At 53.7% G+C, this 20,804-nt stretch overlaps 1 protein-coding gene across 2 annotated transcripts in view; it reads left to right on the plus strand.

Moving 5' to 3' along the window:
- The first annotated feature begins 6,284 nt into the window (after nucleotides 1–6,284).
- The window catches only part of PHACTR3 (phosphatase and actin regulator 3), a 258,465-nt gene continuing 243,945 nt past the window's right edge, over nucleotides 6,285–20,804 (plus strand). The window contains exon 1 of one of the 2 annotated variants that reach the window (XM_037729564.1): nucleotides 6,285–6,396. In XM_037729564.1, the coding sequence (XP_037585492.1) occupies nucleotides 6,285–6,396 (112 nt within the window). Of the gene's footprint in view, nucleotides 6,397–7,921; nucleotides 8,207–20,804 lie in introns of those variants that run through there. The other variant, XM_037729565.1, reaches the window with a different exon arrangement.

Below are 20,804 nucleotides of genomic sequence, written 5' to 3' on the forward strand. Positions count from 1 at the left end.
CCTTACAAACACATACATCCCCTCACATGCACACTCACACACACTCATCCCCCTTACACACACACATATCCCCTCACATGCACACACACACACACACTCATACCATTACAAACACATACATCCCCTCACATGCACACTCACACACACTCATCCCCCTCACACACACACATATCCCCTCACATGCGCGCGCGCACACACACACACCCTTACAAACACATACATCCCCTCACATGCACACACACACACTCATCCTCCTCACACACACATCCCCTCACATGCACACACTCACACACATACACACTCATCCTCCTTGCACACACATATCCCTTCACATGCACACTCACACACATACACACAAGCTCATTCCTCTCATACACATCCTCACATGCTCACACATACACACACACACACTCATCCCCCCACACTCACCCTCACGCACACACACATACACACACATCCCCCCCACACACATCCTCTTACACACCCATCCTTCACATGCACATGCATACACACACTGATCCCCTCACACAAGCACACTCATACATGCAGATACACACACCCACTTGTCCCCTCACACAAGCACACACACACACCCGGTCTCACGGACATGCTCATATACACACATTTATCTCCCTCACACTAACACACACTCATACACTCACACACCCTCATACACATACACACACACATCCCACTCATCCCCCACACAGGCACACTCACCCACTCTCACAGACATGCTCATACACACACATATCTCCCTGACACCCACACACTCATACGCACATACATAGTCGTTCCATCACACATATCCCCCTCACACACACACTCACACAAACATACACTCACACATACACATGCCCATCTCTCACACAAGCGTGCACACACACTCCCTCTCACACACACACAGTCACACTTTCACTTGCTCACACGCACAGTTGTGCTGTACAACTTCTCCAGGTCCCGTCTTCTTCATTATCATCGTTCCAGTCACTCTGAGTAACTTATAGTGGCTTTTAATTTTTTTAAAGAGGAGGATTCCTTTTATTTTTTTTTTAATTGTGTGTTTATGATTCTTAGTGATTGGGTCTCCCTCTGTTGCCCAGGCTGGAGTGCAGCAGCACGTCATGGCTCACTGTGGCCTCGAACTCCTGGGCTCAATTGAATCCTTCTGAGTAGCTGGGACCATAGGCTTGCGCCACCAAACCCAACTACTTTTTAAATTTTCTGTACAGATGAGGTCTTGCTATGTTGCCCAGGCTGGTCTTGAACTCCTGGCTTCAAGCGAACCTCCCATGTCAGTTTCCTGAGTAGCTGGGATTGCAGGTATGAGCCATCCTTTCCTTTTTTAAAAAAAAAATAATTATTTGAGGTGATAATTGTGTAATGCCAAATCAGCCCTCTTCAAGTGAACAATTCAGTGCATTTAGGACATTCGCAATGTCGTACGCCCACTACCTCTACTTGTTCCAAGCCATTTCACCATCTCAAGGTAAAACCTCATCTTCGTGGTGCCTTTTAGATCTTTAGTTATTATTTATTAAACATCTACTATGAATCAAAGCCTCTGTGGTACCAGGGATTTTGAATGGTGATTACACACAGTCTCTGTCCTCAGTGATAGCCAGCCTTTACCCAACGTGGTGTTCAAGTGTTCTAGTTCTTATGAGCACAGTCTTCATTTCCTCCCAGACAGCAGGAAGGCTGGTGTCTATGTAGCACACGTGCCCTGCTCTGCTGGCCCTTGCCACGATCAGACATTGCCAATCAATTGCAGCATTCTTATTGATCCTTGAGGCAGCTTAGTGAGCTTGTGGACCTCAGGTGCACTGCTAACCAACACTGAGAAAGAAAGCTTTGGGCCGTTCGGAGCTGCAGCGCTGTACACACAGAGGTCTAGATCATGCATAAATACACTGGAGTCCAGGAACTCAAGTCTTACTTGTCCGCAAGTTGCAGGGCAACCGGATTTTATAGCCTTACAGGAAACCTCCACCTGTCCTCACTCCATCCTGCAGGGAAAACATTGTGAAGGTATCCCAGCTGGTTCCTGCCGGCCATAACAGTGCCGAGGGACACATGGACGCAGGAAGGGGAACATCACATGCTGAGGTCTGTGGGCAGGAGGAACTAGGGGAGGGTCAGTGGGGGTGGGTGGGGAGTTGGGGAGGGATAACATGGGGAGAAATGCCAGATATAGATGATGGGGAGGAAGGCAGCAAACCACATTGCCATGTATGTACCTATGCAACCATCCTGCATGTTCTTCACATGTACCCCAGAATCTAAAATGCAATATATATATATATATATATATATATATATATATATATATATATATATATATATATATATATATATATATATATATATATGTATATAAGGGTGCTGAGGGAATGGCTAGCATAGACAGAGACAGTGAACGTGGCAAGTCCCTGCTGTTGGGTCAGTGTGTGTGTCCAGGGAGGCTGTTCACAGCCACGACCTGCTACAGAATTTGCTGGGGGTCTAATGCAAATCAAAGTGCCGTGCCCTTATTCAACAATTCTGAAGAGCTGCAAGGTGATGGTGGCAGAACAGGGAGCCAAGCCTGGGCCCTTCTGAGCCTGGAGCCCTGTGCCTGTCCAGGTGGCTCCTACTGCAGTCATTCTGGCCATTTCTCTCCCTGAGACGGGGCTCTGCATGAGGAGCTGGCCTGGCCTGGAAGCGCGGTGTCGGTGTCGTGGAGAGCCTGGTGTCTGCTCTGCCCCACGCTCTCCCCCTCTCCAGGTGGCTGTGCCACAGCAGTGTTTGGAGAACCTCCCCTTCCCAAGCCTCAGGAGAGAAGGTTCAGGTGAGCTGGTCCAACCCCACTTCCATCCTCCTCCTTGCCAACAGCCTGGCCAACCCGTAGCTCCCATCCCATAGAGATGAGGAGCAGTTCCAAATCGGGGAGAGATTCTATGAGGAGGTCCAAGCACACTGGCTTGGGGCTTTCTCTGGAGCTTCAAGGAAGGAGACTGTTCCTGGCAGCTTTGGTAGTGGGACTCGGATTCAGCCATGCCTGGCACGACTCTGCCTCCTGGTCTCTCCAGGGGCCCAGGGGTGCCTTTTCTGCTCCAGCCAGAAGGACTTGGATTTCTGCCCATTGGGACTGAAAGAGTCCCTGGGGTGAGTGGGGCTCAAACATGGGGCTAGTTGGCTTAGCCAGGTGGATGCCCCATTGCACGTGGCTGCAGGAAAGTCATCAATGCCCCTTGTCTCTCATGGCCCTTGCTGTGTCCTAGACTCCACACAGGGTTTTATGGCCTTACAGGAAATCCTGCAAGGCTGAGGGTGAACCTCTCAGCAGGGCTCCTGCTGTCCTCTCTGTGTTCCCACGGCCCAGACCAATCCCTGGCCATTCCGGACATCCTGGAGGGCCCTCACAGGGAAGGGATGTCACCCAAGGGCTGGCTCTGAGGGTCCTGCTGGGCCCTGGGAAGCCGCTGGAGGGGTGGCCTTCAGCCCTCCTGGATTCCTGGCAGGGGCTGGGCCTGACCAGCCTGTCGTCTGCCCTAGAAGCACCCTGAGGTGGTGTGGCTCTGGGGAGGTGCACAGGTCCTGGAGTCCGGTTACCAGGTCTGGAGCTTGGCTTGCCTGCCTATTAGCAGCAGCGCTGCAGGGAAGCTCTGAGAGCTTCAGCTTTCTTATTTGTAAATGGGGATCATGAATAATGCTGTCTAGATTTTTGTGAAGAGGAACCGGGATAAAGTGGATGGAGTGTTTAGCGCAGGGCCTGGCGTGTTGGAAGTAATCAGTGAGTATGAATGGTCAGCCTTCATCTTCCCGTCTGCATCCTCTTCTGAAGAAACCTGCTCACAGTTCACAGGGTCCAGGGACTCCAACCCAGGCCACCCCTAAGGAGGGTGACAGTGTCTGCTGGCCTCACACAGGGCTAACCAGCGTCCCTTCTGGCAGTGTGTGCTTGACAGGGCTGTGTAGACCTGCTGTGTGAAGCGCCATTCTGCAGGTCACCATTAGGCCCATGTGGAAACAAATCAGGGGCCATGAGGGCTCTGGCCTGTGGAGAGGCCTTTCCTAGCACACCTTGGATTTGTCCTCACGCTAACATTTCTATCTCCTAACTCTCTCCTTCAGTGACCTCTTCCCCACCAAGGCGAGGGAGAAAAGGAAATGGCAAGGAGGGTGGGACTGAAAATTCCATTCCTCCATAGGGCTACCTTCAGGCACAGCTGGACCCAGCTGCTCATATGGACAATGCCAGCAGCCCCTGATACCTCCCTGTCCAGGCTCCTCCCTCTTCTGTGTTATTTGGATTCTGAGCCATGTAATGGCCCTGGAAGTTCAGACCATCCTTCTCAGGGCTAGCGGATAATGTGGGCTTCTCTCTCCCAGTCCAACAAAGTCCCAAATCTGTGCCTCTGTGAATCAACTTTTCTGGCCCAGTCTCTGAGGCCAGGTGGAAGATCTATGCTGAGTGGTTGGACCAGGTCATGAGCCCTCCCTTGGAGTCAGGGAGGGGCCGTGGGTCCTTCAGAGTGGGGAGGTGTCCAGCAGAAAACGGAAATGCTATTCCTGGCAGAGTGGGACAAAGGCTGCAAAGCACATGGTCCGTGAATGACCAGGACCGACGCCCATCCTCTCAAATTCCAGCCCAGTGAGGGACAGGGCAGATGGGTGGACAAACGGTCTCAATGGGATGCAGTGTGTGCCCAACAGAGCGTGCACACAGTGCTAGGGGCCTGCGCCAGGGAGAGCCAAAAGCCTGCGGAAGAGAGACAGGGAAGCTGAAGGTTTAGAGGCTTCAGAAAAGAGGCAAATACCGAAATCGGGTCGTGAAGGTTGGGTAGGAGTTCAGCAGGGCAAACCAATGGGCTGGGCAAAGAGCAAGGAAGCGCCACAAGGCTGACCGGGCATTGAACCCGGACCTGCACCTTTCTCACTTCCTAAGCAGGTAACTTTGCTTCTTTGGGCCTCAGTTTCCTCCTGTAGAAAGGAGGGCGTGATCATAGTGGCTCTCTCCAGGAGCTGATGGAAGAGCGAACAGGACGAAGTAGGAGGGGGACTGGAGCAGCGGACCGAGTCCCAGCTCTCACGGAGCTTGCGTTTTCATCTGTAAAGTGGGCACAATAACTGCACCCTCCTCAGGGAGTTTTCTGAAGGTTCAGGGAACGTATGCTCAGCACAGTGCCGCCGGGTGCTGGCTGCCAACTGCTACCAGCATTAAGCAGTTCCGAAGACTGAGGAGTCTGGGCGGGAGGTGCGGGAAGCAGGCAGCCTGCCAGGGAGGAGGCAGGTGGCCGGGAGGCCTGGCTCCATCCCAGTCCCAGCACTGCACCGGCAGCTGCGTGGCCCACTGATGGCACCTGCTGGGGGGAACCCTGGGGGATGGAACAAGAGGGTTCCTGGTCCCTTAGCAGAGCACACTTTGAAAGCTCTCAGTGGTGGGGGAGGGAAGTGGTGTTCCTTTGAGGCTCTGAGAACCCGAGTGTCAGGAGGAGGGTTACCCGGACCTCCGCTGGGGACACGGCTCTGTGGGTGCTGATGGGGACCCTGTGTCCATCTCAGGCCAGGATCCTGTCTCAATGTCAGGGCTGTGGCTGCAAAACCCCCAAAGTCAGCGGAGGCTGCTGAGGCCTCCGGAGCACCCCCACCCCTTCATGCCCAGGTGCTGGTGGGGGGACTGGGCATTTTGTGAGAGCCGTTGGGAGGGTCAGGGGCTGGGGCCGGGGCAGTTCCAGTTCTGAAACTGGCTGGCGGTTACAAAGGTGTCCCCCAAGCAGCACTCATTACGCTAAATACGAAGGTTCTGTTTTACAGCAGAAATTAAGTACACGGGCTTGATTGGTTCCTGCCTCCCACCGCGCCCTTACATTAAAGGCAGACAAGGAGTCTCCAACTTAGGGGGCGCCAGGCCTGGCTCAGTCTCGGCGGAAGCCACCCCACTCCAGCCGCAACCCATTGTACACACGAGACCACTGAGGCTCAGAGAGGCCAAGCGACCCGCCCGCCGCCCCACAGCAGCTCCAACCAGCGGCTACGCCTCCTGCCCGGCTGGCCCTTTAACGTTTCTAGGGCGTCCCTGGAAGGCCCCGGGCGCAGCGATGAGGTCTCCCCTCCCGCTCCCGCCCGCCCCGGCCAGGCTGCGGCTCCGGGAGGGTCAAGGTCACAGCGGCGTCCCTCGGAGCCCCCGCCCGGCGGAGGGGCCGGCCTCGCGTGGCGGCACCGCCCCCGGCCCTGGTCCCGGTCCCGCCCCGCCGGCACCTCCCCGCGGCCCCGGCTCCGCTCCGCGGCCCTCCGGCGGGATGCGCGGCCGTGGCGGGGGGCGCGCCCGCTGTCCTGCGCCCCTGCGCTCGCTGCTGCGCGCCTTCGGGGCCCGGGACGCCGCCGCCGCCGCCGCCCGAGGCCCGGCGCAAGGTAAGCACGCGCCGCGGGGAGGGGACGCGGGGCGCGGGGCCCGGGTGCCCGGCCCGGCGAGAGGCGCTGGGGGGCGACCCCTCCTGCATTCCTTGTCCTTGGCCGTTGCGGGTGGCCAGGACGCCCGCTGAGCCCCCAGCCACAGAGATGGGCGCCTCGGGTCTCGGGCATACCCCCCGCAGCAAAGTCGCCTGAGTCTCTAAACAAGGGCAGTGGCCACAGGGCGGGAAGCGCTGGCGTTGGGGTCGGCAGTCCGGGGTTTGGTGTTCCCCTCTGCCAGCTGCATGAGACTGTGCGCATGGCATTTGACCTTGCTGCTCCTCAGTTTCTGCATCTGTAAAATGGGGGTGATCCAATACCTGCAGTTGGGATCACGTGGACGGCGCTGGCCATCCAAGGAGGGCTTTGTGCCCGTTTGCTCTTCTTCCCCAGGGAGGGCCATGGGCCTCCACCGAGGTGGGGCTGGCCCCTCGCCCCCTGCTGGGCAGACACCTGGCCCCGGAGAGGGTCCAACTGCAGTTCAGCGGATGGAATCTAGGAAGAGGGGCCTGAGGAATCCAGAAACTGGCCAGGGCCCCAGCTGGGCCGGGGAAGAAGAGTTGGGGATGGGGAGGGGCCCAGGCCTCCTGGTGACAAGGCTAGAGTGTGGCCATGGTGCATGAGTACAGGTGTCCAGCAGGCGGAAGCCAGAGTGGGGTGGAGGGAGCTGCAGTGTTTCGGCACTGGCCCTCGGTGAGGGTACCGGGGGCACTTACTGCAGATCGTTCCGGGGGCCCCACCCAGGCCTGCCTCTTGCCACCTCCTGGCACTATCTGTTTTTAACCAAAGGCCCAGGAAACTCTGGGATGAGGCCAGTCGGGAAACCCGGGTTTAGATCCATCAGTGGTTCTCATCAGTGCCTCGAAACAGGGAGCGATCCTGCCTTCCCTTAAAGACATTTCTGGTTATCACACTTGGGGGGACACCACTGGCATCCAAGGGGCAGAAGCTGGGGACATGGCTAAGCATCCTGCACCACCAGGACCCTCCTTCCCCCCGAGGAGACACTGGCATAGTCCACAGGCTAGGGCTGGGGTTGGGAAACCCTGAGATGCAGGGATACTTGGAGTCATAAGGTCGACAAGGGGGAACAGGACACAGGGGTTTGGGGGACACTTGAGAGCCCACTTATTGTCTTCCAGGCTCTCTGTGGTGCCCTTGGAGGAGAAGCTTGTGGCAGAAGCTTAGCCCAGGCACAGAGGATGGGTGGGTGAATCCACTCATCACTGAGCACCTACTAAGTGTCAGTCCCTGTGCCGAGCTCCCGGGGTGGAGCCAGGAAAGAGGGAGATGTGTCCCCTTGAGGGTGCCCCCCTCTAATGGGGCAGAAGCCCCTTCCCCCAGTGCCTGCACAGAGTAGGTGCTCACAATGTCCTCCCTTAAAGCACCCCTTTATTGGCAATGCGTGGTACTGAGCACAGCGAGGTGTATTCCAGCTTGGGTTTTGGGAAAGGGCGTTCCCAGTCCCGACCTTCGACAGCTTGGCAGCGGGTTCCGGGCCACCAGGAGCCCACGTTCTGCCTGCAGTAATTACGCGACTCCTCACCTGTTCCTTTCGCTCCTCAGTTGTTGGGCATTTTTAAAATAGTTCTGCGGCCTCTGTCTAGGCCTTGATGGATGGATGGCAGGGCTCAGCCACTGCTGACCCACTTTCCCCAAGGAGAAAGCAGAATCTTTTGTCAGTGGGTCAGCAAATGATTATTCATCATTGAACATGCTTCAGGCGCTGATCTAGATGCTGGGATGCTGCGGGGAGCAGGGAGGCCCCGAGGTGAGAAGTCACTTGGTGGCACTGGGGGACGGGAGAGTCCTTGAGGCTGGAGACCCATGAGCTGGGGGCTGGAGGGAGCTGAGTCTGCGGAGGGGGCCATGGGCCTTGGCCTCTGTCCTGGGGTTTTACACGGGCAGCCCGAGGCCACTGGCAGGTTCTAGGCTGAGGAACTGCATGTTGCTCTACGTCTGGGAGAGAGCTCCTCGTGGCTGCTGTGTGGCTGCAGGTTTCTTTGGAGGCTGTGGCCTTGGGGGAGTTGCCCGCTGCTTGGAGGACAGGAGGGTATATCAGAGATGGAGAGAGTGGGAAGCACGGGCATTTCAGTGGCAGGACTCATAGGACCTGCTCATGACTTGGGTCCCCCAAATCCAGGGTGCCACATAGTTTTGGGGTCTGAGCACTGGGTGTGTGGTGGTGCTGTTTATGGAGGCGTCGAAGGCTTGGTGGGGGAGGAGGGAGGCTCGCAGGGGGCTTCTGCAGTGCATTCCTTCACTTTCTGTGGAGAGGGGAGGTCTGGGAGAGGAAGCATACATTCCGTGCTGACCGTGCTAATTTGGAGGGCTGGGTGCACTGGGCTATTGCACTTCTCAGTCTGGAGCTTGGGGCGGTGGTTGGTCTGGAGGCTCCAATCTGAGATTCATCAGAATGGGGCTGGCACTTACAAGAGGTCACTTGGGAGGGGGCTGAGGCAGAGAGTGTGGCTGGGTGTGTTGGTTTCAATGTTGCATTTCAATGTTGAGTCAGATAGGACCCCAGTCCACATGCCAAGTTCTGGTTTGGAGTAAGGGTGCAGGCACCCAAGGAAGAACCAGGCTGTGTGCCCACGACTGTTTGGACACTCTCATGCCAGACCTTGAGCAGGTCCCACTGACCTCGTTCCTTTTGGAACCAGGAGGATGTGTCCAGCTGCCACCTGAAGCTCAGCTTCCTGGATTTGGGTGGCCACTTCCCAGACCTCGCTTGGGAATCTTAACTCTCACCCTTAAAGGGATAATGTGCTATTTCTGGGGCCAGGGCTGCATTAATTTAGGAACAAATTAACCACTCATTCTTCCAGACTTCGAAGTCTGATTTTGAAGAGCTGACTCGTACTGGGTTATTTCTGCACTAAATGATTTTTTTTCTATTAAAAAAAATTTTTTTTTGAAGAGAAAGGCGTGATCGATGATATCATGACATGTCCCAGCTGATGCTCATTAAAAGCTGTGGCTTTGGGGGCTGCAAAAGACAGTTTGAAATTTAATGCCTTGTTTCTCTGGCTCAGCTCAGAGTCAGGGCTGGGCAAGGCTCCCCGAAGGCAATAACTCTGAAGACCCAGATCGGGTCTGGAGTTGCCCAATTCTTTTGAAATCTTAATGACAACCAGCTGGACGTAGCAGGCTTTTCTGGTAGCAAGTGACTGAAATGGACTAGACCCACAGAAGCGAAAGGGCCATCTGTTAATTCAGGAAACTGGGCGTCTGTAGCTCCAGCTAGCCTTTCCTTGTCTGTCCTGGGTGCAGGCTGGGTCATATTGCTGGTCCTTGAACCACTGACTGGAGCGAGGGAGTGGGGAGGACTGGATGGCTGAGCTCTCTGTCGCCTCTAGTCCAGAAATGGAGCTGGCATCCCTGTCATAGCTAGCCTGAGACTTCCAGCAGGAGTTCAGGAGGATCACAGAAGGAGAAGGGTCCTGGGATCACAGACCCCAGCATGGCAGTGCAAGAGCCCTACAGCTGTGCTCACCTGACCTGCAAAACCCTGCAGCCTTCAGTTTTCTTTCCTGTCACCAAGGGGTGTTTGGAGGCAAAAGGCAGAGTCATGATGTCCCAGCAGCTGGAGAAGGCCCTGGGACAGGTGTGACCCAGCTGTACATCTTCCTTTCTCTCCTTGTCCCCCAGGGTGCTCAGGGCACACCTGTAAGAGCCAAGAACCTCCCCACAGCCGGTGGCCTCTCAGGTCTGCTTCTTCACCTGCCCTGAGCATCACATTTTCTCACAACTTATCCCAAATCCCCACGCAGCTGTCACTCCATTACCTTAAGGACTGCCGTCTTCTGGTGAACTTTGCCAATGACTCAGTTGATTGCTCTGTTTTTGTTTGAAGGGAAAGGAGTGATCCCCAGTCTTTAGAAATGGCCTAACCTGTAATTGGCACTCCAAAAATATTTTATTGGATGAATGGATAATGTGGTCTCCAGCTCAGGCGATAAGTTTTTCTGAAAAAAAAAATTACTCGCACAAACACATACATGCAAGTATTTAATTACACTAGTAGATCATAAATACATTCTCCAAGAGAGAAATGGAAAATGTTGCAAATAAGGCTCAAATCCCTTTGGAACCTGAATCCCCCCGCCCTTCCTCAGGGAAGCCACTGTTACCACTCAGGGTGTTTCCCACCAGACTTTCTTGACATAAGCGTGCAGGTCTCAGAGAAAAAATGCACAGCATTGTTTCTGTGTGTTTTACAGAAATGGCATCACACAGCACCTCTCAACGTGAGGCTGTTTCCACTTGGCAGTGGTCTTGGAGATTTACCTGGCTTCACAGGTTCTGCCTAATTGCTTTAGAATATTCCATGGCTGTTTTCGCCTTTCTGCTACCGACGGCCATGGAGGTCCTTCTCAGATCCTGTCACAGGTAGTGCTGTAGGGAACATCTGATGGAGATGCCTAACCCTGAGTGAGCAGAGGGAGGACAGGCGGTCTGGGGGCGGGGTCAGGTCCAGGCAATTTACTTTACCCCTAACTGTGAAGTGGGCCATGGCTTCTGTACAAGCGTTTCTCTGTAAGGCAGATCCTAAGAATTGGAATTCCTGGGGCTTAGGATGAGTGCATATTAAGTTTAACCTGCTATTTCCAGGCTGTTTCCCAGAGTAGCTGTGTCACTCCCAACAGCAATGTCAGAGGTACCGTTTCTCTCACCAGCACTTGATATACTCAGATTCTGAAATTTTGCCAATCCTCCGGAGGAGAAGTGAAATTGCGTTATTTAGTTTGCATTGCCTTGATTGCTTGAGAGGTGGCCATTTGGATTTCACTCTCTGAGCATTGCCTGCTCATTTGTTTTGCCCACTTTTTCCAGGGGGTTGTTCATCTTTTCTGAATGGTTTGTGAGCGCCGTTGGTATGATCTGGACCCTGATCCTCCGCTGGCTGCAAATACTCCTGTGTGTCTTCACTTTGTTTATCATGTTCTCATCTGGATAGAAGCTTTTCGTTGTGATGTGGTAAAATGTATCTTTTGTTCTTTGTTTTTTGTTTTTGTTTTTGCTTTTTGTGTCTTAAGAAATCCTTTTCTGCCTCAAGTTTAGGAACAGCTTCTCTTGGTGTAGCAGGGAGCATCCTGGTTTTAGCTCTGAAAGTCCTGCACCCTGAGAGCTCCTCAGACCTCGGCATGCCAGGATGGTTGCTCAAAAACACGATCCTCCACGTTTCCTTTTGAGGCTTGTATAGCTTTTCTCTTTGCATTTATTTTTCCTATCTACTATAACGTGTGTGAATGAATAGTATGAGGTAGAATACAGGCTTTTAATAAGGACTACAGGAGTCACTGGGTTTGACCCAGCGATCTGTTGATTCTGGTGGAGATTTCTAGCCCTGAGTGAGCAGAGGGAGGACACGTGGTCTGGGGGTGGGGGCAGGTCCGGGCAATTTACTTTACCCCTAACTGTGAAGTGGACCATGGCTTCCAAACCAAAACTCAGAGCAGGTCTGGGCAAGAGTTGGACTGATCTGGTAGCCTACCTGGTTTTATTGATACAATTGACAATTGGCTGTATGTTTCCTAGTCAGGGATCACTGTGTGGAGAAACTTGGATGCTCCTCCTTGCAGCCTGGCTATGTTACCAGGGCCGGCCCCAGGAGGGAGGCTCTCCTGCGTGCCGGCCTGCACAAGTGGCCTTGGACTGACTCCGAACAAGCGCAGGGCCCTGGCTTTCCCAGAACCCTCCTCTGATTTGGGATTTCTACCAGACCTCGGTAACAGTTTATTTTAAGGAAAAACAACATCAGTATACATCCCTTGCATAGGACTTTTAGCCTGGACTGGGGCTGGCTGGGATGTGGGATTGGGAGGAACAGGGGTCTGGCCCTCTCTGGGCTGGCCTGGGGTCTGCACTGTGGGCTTTGCGTTGGGCAGGGGGTTACCCTTTGGAAGCTGGTGACCCCGTGGCCTAGATTACCTGGAGCAATGACGACTGTGCATGATTACAGTATTTTCATGAAAGCTGCTTAGGTGCGCCAGTCACCAGGGAGGGTTCACACGTGGACCTGTAAAGGTCTTTCCTGGAGGGAATCCAGCAGCCCTTGGGCCTCATACCGGGAAGTGGACCAGACCGGGGGTGCTCTCTATGGAAGGTTCCTGTGCCAGGCCCACACCCTGGCATTGTCAGGCATTTTAGTTGCAAACTGTGTGGGCCAAAGGAAACACAAGTGAGCGAGTGGGCAAGAGGGTGTCGTGCTAGTGCCCGTGTGTGCGATGGGGCAGCCCTGCCTCAGTGCCTCAGGTGGTGCCCTGAAGGGCGAGTGTGTGTGAACATGCATGAGGGTGTGAGGCTGTGCATGAGTACGTGTGCCTGATTGTGTGTGTATGCATGTGTGAGGCTGTGCAAGAGTGTGTATGTGCCTGTGTGTGAATGACTATGTGAGGGTGTGAAGTTGTGCATGAGTGCACATGCCTGTGTGTGCCTGATTGTGTATGTGTGTATGCATGTGTGTATGAAGGTGTGAAGCTGTGTGTGTGGTGTGCATGAGTGTGTGTGTATGAGTGTATGCGTGCATGAGCGTGTGTGCATGTGTGTGTGCATGTGAGTGCATGAATGTGTGTGCACATATGTGTGCATGCATGAGTGTGTGTGCATGAACACGTGTCCGTGTGTGTGTGTGCATGAGCATGTGTGCATGAGTGTGTGTGTATGAGCATGTGTGTTCATGAGTGTGTGTGCATGAGTGTGTGTGCATGCATGAGCGTGTGTGTGTGTGCATGTGTGCATGAACGCATGTGTCCGTGTGTGTGTGCGTGCCTAAGTGTGTGTGCATGACCATGTGTGTTCATAAGCATCTGTGTATGAGTGCGTGTGCATGAGTGTGTGCATGCATGAGCATGTTTGTGCATGTGTATGTACATGGGTGTGTGCGTGCATGTGTATATGGATCCTGTCTCCCTCAACCTAGTGTGCCTGCCTCAGCACAGCCCTGCTCTGACCAGAGGCTTAGGAGGTCCTCCAGCTCCCAGCCCCTGACCCTCCGTCTAAGCCAGGCCTCTACTTTCACTCCCCCGCCTTCACCTGTGCTGCTCCTCCTGCTGGAAGGCTCCTGGCCTCCTGTGAAGTGTACCCATCTGTCAAGGCCCAGCAGTGAGAATTGGCCTGTGAAAGCTCTCGCCCGCCATTCTGGAGTGATCTTTTCCCCCTGTAAACTCTTACTGTCCAAATCTCTTCTTCATATAAGGAGACCAGTCAGATTGGATTGGCCCCCCGCCCCCTCAGCAGCCTGATTTTAATGTAATCAACCTCTTAAAAAACCCTTTCTCCAAATTTTGCATTCTGAGTCACAGGATCAGAACTTCAACATATACATATTAGGGGGATACAGTTCAGCCCGTGGCAGCTGGACTTCGGCTGGGGCTGTGAGCTGGGCCTCCGGTCCTTGCCACTTGGGCTTCTGCACGGGCAGCTTGGGCTGCAGAAGTGAGCAACCCAAGAGAAACAGACTCGAGTTCTGTCCCCGCTGATGATCTGGCTTCGGAAGTGATAGTCCCACTTCTGCCTTAGAATCGGTCCTCCCTGACTCAGGGGGTCAGGGTCGGCATGAACTCGCACTCGGTGGGAGGCTGCAAAGCCACACTGCAGGGAGACCACATGAGGTTGGAGGTGATGTTGTGGTCATTTTTTGGAAAATCTCACCTGCCACACTATCTAAACAACCCTTTCCTCTTGTCGCACTGATCCTGAAACACCCCCTTTTTAGTTCCCATACAACCCTCGCCACCATGTGTAATTGTGCAAAAAATTGTTCAGCAAACAGGCCTGAGATCATTCTCCTTAGAAGGACTGCTGGTGTCTGGGAACGTGGACTTTGGGAGGGTTCCCATCATCTTCTGAGAGGGGCTCCCTGCCCCTGAATGGTTTGTTTGAACAGTGTGGTTCATGCTGAGTGTGCTCTCCTCCTGAGTCTAGACTTTTCCTGCCAGGCAGAGGTGCCTACGTGACCAGCCCTCAACAGAGACCTTGGGCACCGAGGTGAGCTCCCTGGTGGACATTCACAGGGGACTTGTGTTGTCACAGCTCATTTCTGGAGGAGTGAAGTGTGTCCTCTGTGACTGCGCCGGGAGGGTCCCTGGAATGCTTGCACCTGGTTTCCGGCAGATTCCGTCCAGGCACGTTTCTCTTTGCTGGGTGTGCTCTGCCTGTTGCTGCTGCTGGAAATCGCAGTTGTGGGTACAGCTGCAGCCAAGTCCTGTGAGTCCTCTAGAGAATCGCTTAACCTGGGAGTGGTCATGGGGACGCCCAGTGCAATAATCATCCTGTTTACTCTCTTCTTAATGATCTGTCTTCTCCACCAAAGGTAGGCCCAGGGCAGCAGTGACTGGCTCATTTTTGTGCACAGGGCATGCAGCCCGCTCCTGGCACCTAGCAGGTGTGCCGCAAGCTCTGTGCCAACGGACAGCCTGATGGGGAGGCGATGGGGAGTTTGGCTTGGTGGCAGGGAGGTCTCCTTTCCTCGCCCCCGTGGAAAGGCCCTTCCTTGTGGCTCACAGGAGTTTCTTCAAGTGGTGTCGCTCTGACATTGGGCCTTTCGCTTCTCCCTAAAGGAAAGCCATTTAGCAAAAAAAATCTCCTAATTTAGAAACATTATCCCTTTCAAGTTGCAGGAAGTGGGCATGTGGCCTCTTTGCATGAGTCTCTCAGTGGTGGAAACTGGCTCTTCCTACTGAAAACACGTCATATTTTTAGACCGACTGGAAGGACTTACATACCTTTTCCCAAGCAGCCCTGGAGATGGGAGGGGGCAGGCCTGCCTGGACCTCTTCTGCAACGCCCACCCTGTGGATTCGAGCGGTCACCTGACAGGTGCCCTTAGGAGCCCATCTCCATGCAAGCCTCCCTCCAGGCGGCCTGCCCGGCCTGCTCTGTGGTCCATCTCAGCCTCCCGGAGGCTGCCACAGGCTTCCTGCCTCCTGTACACTGTGCATTTGGACCTAAGTTCATTGCCACTCACCCAGAAGGCAAACACTAAAAATAGACTCTCTTCACGGGGTGAGTTTTCTAACACAAACTAAGGACCACGTCTCTCCACTCATGAGCGTCTGAAACAGCTGTACGGCCTGCACACTGTCCGTCTTCCGGGACTACGTCCCCTTAACCACCCTCCTTCACACGGATTCTGATGACGAGGACACGCCCGCATTCGAGGCTGGCTGCGTGTTTTCGTTTCTGTTTTTATTTTAATGGCTTTGCTGTCTTGCCTTTTCCCATAATCCGTGAGAAATCATGATAAATTAACTCCATTTTTTCTTACTATTTGGTTAAACATTGGGATAAGAAAAAATAAGGAGCTATTCCTCTTATTTGTAAATTAATGTGATTTCCAGCCTAGAGTGTTGTGGTCACAGGTGACAGTGCAGAATATTGTACACTGATCATTTTTATGGTTTGTTTGGGGGTCGCTGCAGTGGGGGACTTGAAAGGAGCCATCCTGCAGTCACTCTGCGGGGACAGTGATAGTTACACCAGCCAGGCCTGTCCTCAGTCCTGCCCACTCAGCCGCACATCTCTGTGGGAGGTGGGCTCTACTTGGTGTGACCCCATTTGACAGATGAGGAAAACCAAGGCTTAAAGGGATGAAGTAACTTGCCCAAGGTCACAGCTGCTGAGCTGAATTTTGGCCTGGACAGTCTGCTGGGTTCTGGTTCAGTTTGTGATCCTGTCTCTCATGAACCTGGATTTATATTATATCCCTTTGGTTCTAGAAAGTGACTGACAGCAGCTCAGTGCTTGTTGTTACTGCCTGATTTGGAAGCCCTTAAAAGATGCCCAAACTCTGGCTGTCCCTGTGGGGTGCCTGTCTTGGAAACGAGCAGGCCACTGACTGAAAAGAGCCTTGCCCTGCAGGTGGGATGTGGTGGCCCACAGGTGGGACACCGTGTGCCCTGCAGGTGGGATGTGGTGGCCCACAGGTGGGACACCGTGTGCCCTGCAGGTGGGATGTGGTGGCCCACAGGTGGGACACCGTGTGCCCTGCAGGTGGGATGTGGTGGCCCACAGGTGGGACACCGTGTGCCCTGCAGGTGGACACTGAGTGGTTCTCTCCACCTGTCCTCATCTGTGGCTTGTTCCCTTTGTTAGAGTCTTGAGTTGATGTCGGATATGAGCACATCTTTCTTCTGAGGATCGTCTAAGCAGGGTGGAGGAGATTCGGGTTGCACAGAGGTGAAAGAAGGACTGTTGAGAGAGGAGGCAGATGTGGGGTGTCCCCAGCTCTGCCCCGGCTTGCAGTGTGACCTTGTTCACGTTCCCCCTTCTCTGAGCCTGGCTTTCCTCATGGATGGAGTGCGATTCCCAAACCACTGTTCGTGGCTGCGCAGGAGGACCACAGGAGAGATGCAGGCATTCACTTTCTATTGCTGCCGGAACAGTTTACCACAAACTCAGCAGCTGAAATGGCACTGATTTATTGCCACACACAGCCTGTGGGTCAGGGGTGCAGCTGGGTTTGCCTGGTTCCCCCCTGGGCTCTGCAGCTCTATGCTCTTTGCCAGAGGCTCTGGGAGAGAATTCACTTTCTGCCCGTTCTGGTGATTGTCAGAATTCAGTTCACTGAGGCTGTAGGACTGAGGTCCCTATTTTCTTGCTGATTGTCAGCGGGAGCCAGGGCCGGGGTTGGGACTGGGCCCAGGTCATTCTGGTTCTCAGTTCTAGAAGCCATCGCTTTCCCTGGCTCATGTTCACCTTCGAGGCCAGCAAGGGTGGCTGAATCCTTCTCAGCCTTCAAATCTCTCCTTCCCCTCTGTCCACGCGTGCTGTGCCCTCTGCTTCCTGAGAGATTACACGAGGCCTGGCAGGTCTTCCAGGTTCATCTCCCTGCCTTCAGGTCTCCTGATTGTAACCCTGATTCCCACTGCATTTGGTGCCGACATCAGTGTTTGGTTGGATCACTGGGGGTCGGGAGTCCTGAGGGAATGAATGGCTCTCAAATTCTGCTGTCCTCACTGTGAGCAAGTGGCCAAGGGCTGCTTGGAGGAACCTCACAGTAAAACAAACCACCTCTCACTTACACAGCACGTAAACTCATATGTGAGACTGATTTGTAGCTGTAACAGTGCATAGGAAGTTTTCTCATTTATTACAGATTTAGCTACAGGGTGCTTTTGATAAAAAGACTAGGTCGAATATAGTTAAAGTGAATAGAATTAGAACAGATCTGGGATTCATTGTTTTCTCAGCATTTCTGTCACCCCACCCCTGGTCCAGACTGCCCTCCTCTCTCCCTGTTGGATGCCGCAGCCCCACCCCCCTTTTCCCTGGGGACATCTCTGCTGTTGTCTACTTTATCTTCTATCTGGCGGCCCCAGTGCCTTTCCAGGAGAGGTCCATCTGCTCTCAGTTCTTCCTGGCTGGAGACCCTCCCGTGTTTCTGTTTCTCCCAGGATAAAATCCATGCTTCTGCTCATGCTGGGTCAAGAGGGCCTTTGAGTCCTGAGGCCTGTCCCCATCCCCAGCCTCCCGCCGTCTCCCCAGTACTGCCCCACCCTGCACCCCTGGCTGCTTCTCAGCCCCTCCAACTGCCTGTGCTTGCTAGTCTTGTCCTCCACCCCCCGCCTCCACGGCCCGTCCCCCATGCCTGGTGCAGGCCCTGTGCTCAGTGAATACTGGTTGAATGAGTGGACACATGAATCAATGAATGAGTGACTCAAATGCTCAAATGTAAAGCAGGGCCTGTGTCTCAAGGACACTCCTCCAGCCTGGCGGGTCTGTGGTTCTCAGGCCCATTGCTGAATGAGGGGTCCACTTCCCGTCTTGGCGATGAGTCCCAGGTTTCCACGGGAGCAGAACCTCCTCTGTTCTAATGCCTGCACCTTCACTCCCAACTGCTGACAGCCCCCCAAGGTCCATCTGCAGGATCAGGGAGGCTCCCTCTATGCCGCAGTGTGTAGACTCACAGATCTCCCCAAGTGGCAATTGAAAAGAACCCTCAGAGTCTGTGACCCCAAACTGCAGCCTGAAGTACCTGGTGTGACCTTCGTTACAGTCACATCCCAAGTCGTGGGACTGCAGTGGCTTTTCCAAATAGAGAAGTGACTGTTATTACCCCATGGGCTTTGGAAAACCCTTGCACTATTATTAATATCTCAGAACAAAGGCCGGTGAAGGCACCAGAATTTAATTGCCTAAATAATTGCTCTCCCCAAATGCGAAATCTCTGTGGACCCACCAGCTTCAGTGTGCACACCGGTTTTAATGAATGGCAGGTGCCGAGAGAGATCACAGCTTCTGTGCAAACACGGACAGCCATCACTATTTATAGGTTTGTACAGGTTGATTCTTGGGATCATCATTGCTACGACTGCAGAACGTATGATCTATTTTTAAAGCACTACCTGTAAGCCCAGTGCTATGGATTTTCTGTAATTTATAGCTCAGGCTCTGAGGCTGCTTTTGAATTGTTACTCTGTAAAGTACTTAATCTACAGCTGCCGCGATGGGGTGCCGGTGGTGTGAATCTGTGCTGTGGTGAGTCCATCAGCCCGGCTCTGCGGGGAAAAGACACAACTCTCTTAAGTGTATAAATCCAGGGAACATAGGGAATGTGCATGTGGAATGGGGAAAAGGAGAACATGTTTGGGCATTATTTAAACAGGAACAATCTTCCTTTAAAAGTCAAAAAGAAAGAAGTAAACCCCTAATAGTGTGTACAACAATAATAATTCTAGGAGAGGGTTATAGGTTTGATCTTGTGTTTATTGTTAGCTTTCTAATTATGTATTTCATGATCTCCTTCTCCTGGCAAAAATGAAAGCATTTTGAGTAGGGGCTCAGGGAGCTTGGACAGTCACCACGGTGGAGTCCAGACCCGTCTCCCACTCCTCAAGGCACCTGTTCCACCACGGAGGACAGAGATGTCCAGAACATCACCCGGGGCTCCCACAGTCACGTGTGTCTGTGGAAAATACATGGTACTGGTGAGTGTGTGTGTGCACACGTGTGTGTGTGGTGTGTGTGCGTGCATGTGAGTGTGTGCACCTTGAGTGATTATGGCATTGCTATCTTATTCTATTCTGTACTTACCCAGGAAACAGGAGCTCCAATGATGTCAGACTACAAAGATCTTTTGCAGTTGAAAAGAAGCTGCTGAGTGGTATTCCCCAGTGTGGATATGCCACAGCTCAGTCATTCTGCTTTCAGGGATATTTAGGTTGTTTGCACTTGATCGGCCTCCTTCATACCTTCCTGTGTGTTGGGATTCTCTGGCGTAGATGACAAGAGCTGGATGAGCCGGGACAGGACATTTTCTATTTGGGCAGGTGCAGCCAGTTGTCCTGGTTGCTGGTTTCAGTCCCACCCAGCGTTTGTGGTGCCTGTTTCATCACATCTTCACCAGCACTTGGTGTTAGGCTTTCAGCTTTGCCTGTTTGTTGTTTTATTCTTTCTTCATTGGGGACGGAGGTAGAGCCTGGCAGTTAAGAAGGAGGCCTGAGGGGACAGACCCACGCCAGCCCTCCTGCTCCCCGGCTCTGGGGCCTCGAGGAGATCCACTGGTTCCTGTCTTAGACTTTTTGGGCTGCAAGAACAAAATATCTTAGAAGGATAATTTAGAAACAACAGAAAGTTATTGCTCATTGTTCTGCAGGCTGGGAAGTCCAAGATCAAGGTGCTGGCAGATTTGCTGTGTGGTGAGTGCCGGGTCCTCAGAGAGGTACCCTGCTGCTACATCCTCACAAGACATTTTCTATGTCTAGAGGGCTCCCTGGACCCTCTTTTAGAAGGCACTAATTATTGACGAGGGCGGTGCCCTCGTGACCTCATCACCACCATCTCTGAGAGCTGTGCTGTCCTGTACAGGAGCCATGCCCCATCTGTGGCTGCTGAAATTTATTTTAATGTTAAATGAAATGAAATGAAAACGTCAGGTCCTCTGCAGCACCACATTTTAAGCACTCTCAGCGCTTGTGGCTCCCACGTTGGGCAGTGCCACGTAGATCATCTTCATTCTTATCGAATCTTCTCGTGCATGGTGCAGCGCCAGAGATGAGGCAGCCTCCCCAGCAATTTGTACCAGCCCCAGCCTGCCCTCCACAGTGCTCCAGCCCCAGCCTGCTCTCCACAGTGCTCCAGCCCCAGCTCCAGCCCCAGCCTGCTCTCCACAGTGCTCCAGCCCCAGCTCCAGCCCCAGCCTGCCCTCCACAGTGCTCCAGCCCCAGCTCCAGCCCCAGCCTGCCCTCCACAGTGCTCCAGCCCCAGCCCCAGCCCCAGCCTGCCCTCCACAGTGCTCCAGCCCCAGCCTGCTCTCCACAGTGCTCCAGCCCCAGCTCCAGCCCCAGCCTGCCCTCCATAGTGCTCCAGCCCCAGCTCCAGCCCCAGCCTGCCCTCCACAGTGCTTCAGCCCCAGCCTGCTCTCC

This window comes from Cebus imitator, unplaced genomic scaffold (genome assembly GCF_001604975.1).
Source record: "Cebus imitator isolate Cc_AM_T3 unplaced genomic scaffold, Cebus_imitator-1.0 Scaffold311, whole genome shotgun sequence".
NCBI classification, from domain to species: domain Eukaryota; kingdom Metazoa; phylum Chordata; class Mammalia; order Primates; family Cebidae; genus Cebus; species Cebus imitator.